The 7,944-nt window shown below is 49.2% G+C and overlaps 1 protein-coding gene across 1 annotated transcript; it reads right to left on the reverse strand.

Annotated features, from left to right (window-relative positions):
* Nucleotides 1–1,770: 1,770 nt before the first annotated feature.
* Nucleotides 1,771–7,655, reverse strand: ADCYAP1 (adenylate cyclase activating polypeptide 1). The gene is made up of 5 exons (XM_061596410.1): nucleotides 7,109–7,655; nucleotides 6,637–6,771; nucleotides 5,945–6,040; nucleotides 4,106–4,240; nucleotides 1,771–3,524 (listed from the first exon to the last, which is right to left on the reverse strand). Exons 1-5 carry the CDS (start codon nucleotides 7,117–7,119, stop codon nucleotides 3,017–3,019), a joined length of 885 nt encoding a protein of 294 aa, XP_061452394.1. The 5' UTR covers nucleotides 7,120–7,655; the 3' UTR covers nucleotides 1,771–3,016.
* Between the last annotated feature and the right edge of the window lie 289 nt (nucleotides 7,656–7,944).

Genomic DNA, 7,944 nt, shown 5'->3' on the forward strand with positions numbered 1-7,944 from the left:
AGCGCCCTAGCAGAAGCCGTAGCCTGCCTGGGACCTGCAGTGCAAACTCAATTGGGTTTGCTTTGATGGATTACTCGGGGTCCTGATCAGACTGGGAAACGGGGCGGGGGCGGGACGGGTCTCTTCTCTGCTTGACCGCGGAGTGGCCCCTAAAGAAAAACGACGGGCTGGGCTCTAGGGGGCGCTGGTCTGCGGCTCAGCCCCATGTTTTCCCCTAGAAGTTACGTTCCATTCATTTCAACTGCGAACTGCGGTTGGGATCAGAGTGCCAATTTCTCAAGCGCTCCCAAATTCCTGAACCCATTTTCAACAGCAAGAGGAACGTGAAGCAACCCAGCTGATTCATCGTCCCAAACTAAACTCCCACTTTACTCCAGGGACGGGATGAGCAAAGACTACGAGAATGAAAGGTTAAAGTTAAGGGGTGGGGACACAATGCCTTTTAAGAGAATTTGTTAGGGGGGGGTTAGACCCCATAGTAACTAGAAGCAATGTTGTCAACACAACAAGCAGCTGACTTTTGTTCCTTTTCCTTTTTTTAAACGGAGGAGGAGGTCTTTAGCATGGTCATATTATCCTGTTTGAACTGTTTATCACCACAGTCAATCGCTGTGACTAAATACAGGTGTAAAATACAGGTGATCTTGAGGAAGAATCACATGTGGCTGGAAACATGAGCAACTTTTTTAACGTGGGAGATATGATTTGCATCAAGGTGCTAGCCTGCCTGGACTTCAGCTAAATAAGAACGCCTCTCCTTAGCAAAAGCCGGATCCCACGGTTTAAAGGGATCTTTCTTTCAAACAAATGAAAGAATGACAGTCTAAATTAATTTAAATCCAGGACCTACGACTCAGCAAGGGGATATACCGTCCGATATGGGAAGGGGCTATAGAAATTAGATCCCCACCCATTTTGTCGACTCCGAATCACAACCCAATTAGTCGGAAGCACCCCTAACGAAGCTGATTGACACCCTGACCCTCAACTCGCATGTACCCAAAGGATATTCAGCTCGTTAAAGCAGTGGTGCCGTAAGGACAGGATTCTAGAGCAGAAGTTCGGGGCTCCTCTCAGAAAATAACCAGCAAGGCCCCAAAATGCAGTAGGCCTGGCCTACCATCTGAAGAGGAGGGCTTCCTCACGCTAATAAGTCTATGGTCTAACATTACCTAACCGCACCACTGCGTTAAAGAACCTAGAGGATTTTTTTCTTATTTGGAAGTCTTTTTCCGTTGAAATGAACAGGACGTCCTTCTGGAGTATGCTGAAAACCGTGTCGTTACCTAAAAACCCAAGTCCCCTTGATTTCAATGGGAATAGAGGGGGTGTTGAATGGCTTCTGCTCATTCATATCTGTGGCTGGAGTTGTGCACAGGCACATCACAGACAGCTGTGAATGAACAGAGGGCATGACGAAGATAGTCAAAATAATGAAGTTGATTCCAAGACCATTTGGAACTGCAACCTGAAGCCCCATTTTGTTCAACAGAACTAGATCGACTTACATCCACCTATGGCAGCTGAACTGAGCCATACATTTGGCAGTTAATTCTACAGAGGTAATAGGGGAAATATATTCCTTCGAAGTTGACTACTTTAGTCCCCACTACACACACTCCAAGGGATCATTGCACTGCCCTCCACACACTTGACGCACAGGCACACACAAACACACACTTCATGGTACCCGTCCATACAAAGAGATGATTGATCAAGTATTCGAAACTGAAGCGCAGAGGGACACTACACATTCTAGCATGACAAAAGTTGATTGTATGAAATAAATTTTACTAAGCGGTTAAAGCCATAATGTAGAAAAATACATTTTAAACCTCCAAACTCAATAAATTAACAAGGAACAAAAAAAAAACCTTGTAGTAATAGTGCATAATTATTTAGTGGTGGATATATAGATATATAGATATAGTCGCTACAGCAGGGGGAGGGGCCTAAAACGATCTTACAATCAGAGCTTGCATCATAATAACAAAACCAAAAGTGCCTGAGGCGTTCACAATATAATTGTTGGTTGTTGCTTTCAAGGGAAAAGAAACTCAAGTGACCCCGATGAAAAACACAACATTGCGAGAGAGGCCAAGAGGGTGGAAATGCGAAAGGTCTATCAGGGAACAGCGAAGGGGAGAAAGTGACTTCCACGGGCCGGGGGGGGGGGCGATTATAAAGAGAGAACGCTAGCCAATATCACAAGATGGGAAGAAGTGTGGACAGCACTGGAGAGTTACACGTGATACTTTGCATCAAGAGCCAATACCAAACAGCTCGAAGGCCAGTGGATCTATCCCCACGGCAAAATCGGAGGAAACCGACGGTGGGAATCCTAAGATTGTAAAATGGAATATACCAGTTCAGATGACAGGTGAGTCTTTTGAATGGTCCCTTTATTTTTTATTGAATTTCTGGCATTAGGAAACGATTATAGCGGGGAGGAAAGGCTGTACCAGAATCATTCTCCCGGATATAGTGGTTTGCTACTGACAGGACTTTTCTTTCTTTCTTTCTTTCTCCCTTCCCTTCCCCCCCATCTGAAGTGGTACTGCCCACTTTGCCATCACCAGGCTCCCCTCAGTCTGCTGCGTGGATAGATCCGGCCAGATTTGCGGATGGGGGTTGTATTTAACTCCTAGAACCTAGTCCAAAACCCAAAGGGATGGAGTGGGGGAGATACTTTGTTTCTCTATTCCGTCCTAGATCGGTATCCCAAACGTCCTTACGGATCGAGCATCTTAGTTCTGGGGCTATCTCAGGGATGGATCCAGACTTGGGCGTTCTTAGAGTGGAGCCATTGAGCTATTCTAAGCACGAGTAAGTCAGGATCCTAGCGTGATTACCTATATATGGGGGGGGGGTTTCTCCCTGTTATAGCAGGCACCCTCCATAGTCTGCTGTCCCAGAGATCAGAAGAACACCTTGATTCTGTGCTGGGGAAGTGGTATTTGAGAATTAGCTTCCAGGCTATTACACCCAATTTGGGAGTAACTAGTGATTTGTTTGTTTATTTCTTTCGACTATTTGTATACCACTTAAGTTCAACCCTCTCTACACTCGTGGGCTCTGGTCCTCTATGCTCAGTCACTAAGGCGGATCGGAAGGCCGACTTCGCCCATTGGCATCGGACGGGTGGCGAAAGGCACTCCTTTGCCACACTGATTGGGAGTAGCAGGAGACGATAGTGAGGGGGGGGTCTAAAGGGAGAGGGGTGGCAGATCCGGGTGAAGCGGTCTTGTAGGCTCCCTTCTTCACTTAGTACCAGAGCAGGCACGGATAAGTAGCAAAGGGCAGTCAAAGTCAGAGGGGCAACTCCGTCTCTAGCACGGGGGCGGGAGAGAAGAGGAAGGAGGGAGGGCAGGAAGAGGGACGTGTGAAAGGAGCCTAACAGGAGACTCACCGGGGCAAGAAACTGCGTCAGCAATGCTCCCAACGCAATAGCATCATAATCCCCTTGTAGCAGGGCATCTTTGTCTATGTACAGTAGCAAATGGAGAATAGTAATTTCTTCGACCCTGTCGTGGATAAAAATACTCTCCTTTTAATTTCCATTACAAAAATAGGAGTAATATTCAAAACAATGATTGTCTCTCCTTTTTGTTTTCTCTTCTATTTTATATAAAAACATAAAACAGCTCAGGCGAACGTCCTCTGCCTCTTGTGCAATGCTAACCACTGAAGCAGACATTGGTCCTCTCTATTCGCTCGTCTATCAGATAGCTCTAGCAGTTCTATAGAGTCTAATCTTAATAGTTATTTATTTATTTATTTATTTTAAGGATTGGTCCACAAAAGTAGATCTGTGCGTTTCTCTAGTGCTTATTCTTAAATCTTTTTTTGTACAAAAGAAAAACAATATTATTATCAAAATATTCATTTAATGGCTTTACTTCATACATAAATACATGTTTAGATAACACAGGAGCGGTGATTGATCAGTCAGTTTGGAAATGACTTTTTAGGGACTGGGGGAGGGGGGGTCCTCTCTCGGATTTTTTTTTTTCTCCCGGGGCTTTTGTATACACAGGAGCTGTTGGGAACTCATCGCTACAAATAAGCTACTCGGCGTCCTTTGTTTTTAACTCTTTGTTTATACCTTTTCCCCAGGACTGCTGCCAAGTATTTCTTGACAGCCATTTGTTTTCGGTAGCGGCTGTAGCTGTCGGTGAATATGCCGTCCGAGTGCCTTTTGGAAAGTGGTTCCGAGTCATCCTCCAGGCCGCTCGCCCCGCTGTGAGGAGAAAGAAAGAAAAGCAAAACACGGATGCAACATCGGAAACCTCACTCTGCCTTTGCCGCAAGAACCTCGCCTTTTGGGAGCAGAAAGGGGAAAGGAAGAAAACAATTTCGCCCATGCACACACGCCACAGCCATTCTCTCTAGAGCCCCAATGGGCTGGTCAGTTCCACTGTAAATGGGAGTTTTCTGAATCCCAGTAATATGGATACAGGATAGTCACTTTCCACGTTTGGGTCAATGGCGATTATTATTGCGCAATCACTAGAATGCATCATCTTTGTTCAAAAAGAAGAGAAAAGAGGAGTTACTTCCCATTCTTCTTTACCTTTGATTGAATTGCTGTCTGCTTTGTTCGGTGTGTGTGTGTGTGTTTTGGTGGGGGGGTCAACCTTTCCCGTTTCTTTACTACCCAGACCTGGCAACTGGCCCACCATCTCTAAACAATAGCCTATCCCGATCTGTCCCGATTATCTTTTCCCATTTAGCAACCCGAAGGGTTTTGTTTTTATTTTATGTGATCATCATCAAAATCATCATCCTTTGTCACAGAGTTATCCAAAAATATTTGATCTAGGGAAAGATTTGGTGGCGGTATGTGTAGAGTTTGTTTTTGTTTTTGTTTTGCGCGTATGTGTGTACTCCTTTTAAACAGCGAAAGCAACACGTAGACCGGGGCCCAGATAAATAAATGGCAGGTTCTTTCCAGCAGGAAAAGAAACAAAGGCTTTCTCTAAACACGCTGCGGAAGTTGAAGTCTGACCATAATACAAGTCGACAGTCGGGAGACAATCTCTTCATGGCATGAATTATTCATTATGAAATTGTGTAATCCATTTCCCCATGGGCTTTATTAAAATGTTGCCTTCTGCTGATGCACGGGCGGGCTGGCATCCGGCTAAGAGGTTTGATTTTAAACCGGAGACTGGAGACGGGAAGTAGCGAGGGCTTTATTTTGTTTCCATTTCCATTCTGTTTATTTTTTTCGCACCCCAACATGCTCGGTCACTCGGTGTCTGGATCTATGGAAATGCTGTTCTTCCTCTCAGAAGGACCCCAAGTACTGAATCATCCCCAGGAGGTTCGGGGTCAGAATCTGTAGAGGAGTGAACTGGAAACTGACAAGGTCTTTATCAGCTGAGCTTGTCACGGCACCTTTTCATACTGTCAGGGTGACTGGGCTGTGGAAGGAGGGAGCGAGGCCAGTTGTGTCACATGAAAGGGAGCGATTAGGGTTAGCCGGCGGCAGCACAACCTACAAGAAAGCCCAAGCCTGTCGCGGTCGCCTGAAGGTTGTCAACCAGGCAAGGCTACCTCTTCAGGACTTCAGTCCACTTAATTTGGATAAACCTCTTCTCTGGATTACATGCCAACCGTACTTGGACCAACAGCCCCCGTTTCACCGCGTTTACCCGACTGGCACCCGACATTTACTGAGAAGACAGACTTGTTGGTTTCCTTGCATCCAAGTACAGTTTAATCCAGACCATGTGAATGGTCTGTGGATCGAACTGTGAAGCAGTTTTGCATACGTTTCTACCATTTCTGCAGAGACGACCGATAGATCTACTGAGCACTGCTAAATAATCTTTTCAATGCCATTCAATCCATTCCACGCCCCATCCGATAGTCCATTAAGCCTTGTTTATTTAGATTATACACACACACACAAACATACAAACAAGGAAGCAGGTCTTACCCCACCCGCTTGGCCATCAGAGAATGAAGATACTTCCTTGCCGATAACTGACCCAACACTTTCCTGTAGGCTTTATTAAAGATCCCATCCGCGTGCCTATAAGAAGAAGCGGGAGGGGGAGCGGGGTACACAGATCAAATGAAAACCGGCAAGAAGCCGCAAGAAGCAACCCGACGGAAGAACCTACGCGACCCTGTGCAGACCCTGCCGGTTGGCATGCGCGGAAGCCTCGCCAAGGACCCTGAGGGCTCGGCCTTTGCTTCTGCCTCTGCTTGGCTCCCCCTGGGAGAAAGGGCCGCGCCTGTCGCGGCAGCGGCAAGCCTCCACCTCCTGTCCCGCTTGCGGGGCAATTCTAGTCCCGTTCAAGGACTGGGGGCGCCGCGCTGCTGCCCCGCTGCCTCCTCGTCCGCTTTCCTGGAGAGGGGTAAGCTCGGTTTTGTCCCTGCTTCTTCCTTTCCCGCCCCCACCCCGAGGTCCTTTCTCCAGCTGTAGGTCTGAGGCTGAAGCCTTACAGAGGAGGATCGTCGGCTTGAGTGTAGCCCCTCTTCCCCCTCCGCCCCGTTCCAAACAGAAAGCTAAGAAAGGCTCGGGAACCCACCCCACCCCCCAGCCCGCTCAGTCCCAGGCAGAGTTAAGCCGAGCCCAGGTAAGCGTGCCTAGGACGACAGCCGGTTTCTGTTGCGCTCCCTCACCTCTTTTCCGGCGGGTAGTACAAGGTGTACACGTCGTCCAGCATGGAGGAAGGGTCGGCTATCCCGAGGGGCTCGCTGTCGAAGGCGTAGTCTGGGAGGGTGTTGCCGTCTTCGTCGTACACTTCGTCTTCCAGCCTACGGAGGAAGGAAACAGACGCCGCCTTGATTGCCGGATCGCGGGGGAGAGGGGGCGGGAGCGTGGAGGCGGGCGGGCGGGGGGTAGGAGAGGAAGTATTGGCTTGGACCCTGAGGAAAGCCCCCAGATGCACGAGGGATGCCCCAGATTGGCTACACCCCCTCCCTCCTCGCCCCCCTACGCTCGGTCTGCCCCCTTAGCCGTGCCAGCCGCTGAGGAAGCGGGGCTGCTGCCCAGAGCCAAAAAGAAAAGGTGGAGAAAAGCGTCCCACAGGCTGCCAGAACGAGAGACTGGGGGAGGGGAGAGGAGGGGCAGGCAGCTCTGCAGCGATGCTACCTGCGTCCCATATTTTGTCGCTAGGCTCGCAAGAGTCCTTTTCCTTAGCGTTCAAGTCTTTCGTAATATTTCCCTCGTTCCAGCTGACTGCTGTTCGCGTTCCCACGCGAGGCGGGGCACAAAGAGGAAGCGAAGGGGCTCTTGAACTCAAACCCAAGCCACGGCCAAGCCTGCCAGCTCTGCCTGCGAGCCACGCTGACACCTTTATCCTAAAAACAAGCCTCTCTGGAAGTCCAGTCCCTCTGCTGTCACTTCGGAGTCTAGGGCAGTTTGCGGGAAGGGATGCCTGCCCGGAGCCAGCGCATGCCTTACGGCGTTCCAGCTGGGTGGGTGGGGGGTAGCTGAGGGAGAGCCGGGACATGCAGGGCCGGATAAACCAGTAAGCTAATAAGGCTCAGGCCAGCGAGGATGGGCCCTCCGGAAGCTGTTTGGCCTCACGCCTTCAGCCAGTATGGCCGGTGGTCAACAACATCCGGAGGGTCAAAGGTTGGCCAAACCTGGCTCGGCTCCCAGAGCCTCAACGAAGCTCAATGGGCGACTTTGGACCGGTCTTAGCCTGATCTTCCTTACAGCGTGGTTGTGGCTGTGAGGATGGAGATGGGGTCATGCATGTATGCCAGCTTGAGTCCCTTGAAGAAATGAGATCAAAGCCCGGGGCGGAGAATTTCTCTTGAAGAAAGGAGCATCGTGACATTTATTGATTTCCCCCCTGTTAATGCTTGTTAATTTTAGATCATTCTTTTGACGACTTAATGAGTCCCCCCTCCGCAGTGTGTCCTTCGGACGACTGAGGCCCGCCCCTCCTATTGGCCGGAGACCCCTCCTGCCCTCCTTCC

The sequence above is a fragment of the Rhineura floridana genome, chromosome 1 (assembly GCF_030035675.1).
Source record: "Rhineura floridana isolate rRhiFlo1 chromosome 1, rRhiFlo1.hap2, whole genome shotgun sequence".
Taxonomy (NCBI): Eukaryota; Metazoa; Chordata; class Lepidosauria; order Squamata; family Rhineuridae; genus Rhineura; species Rhineura floridana.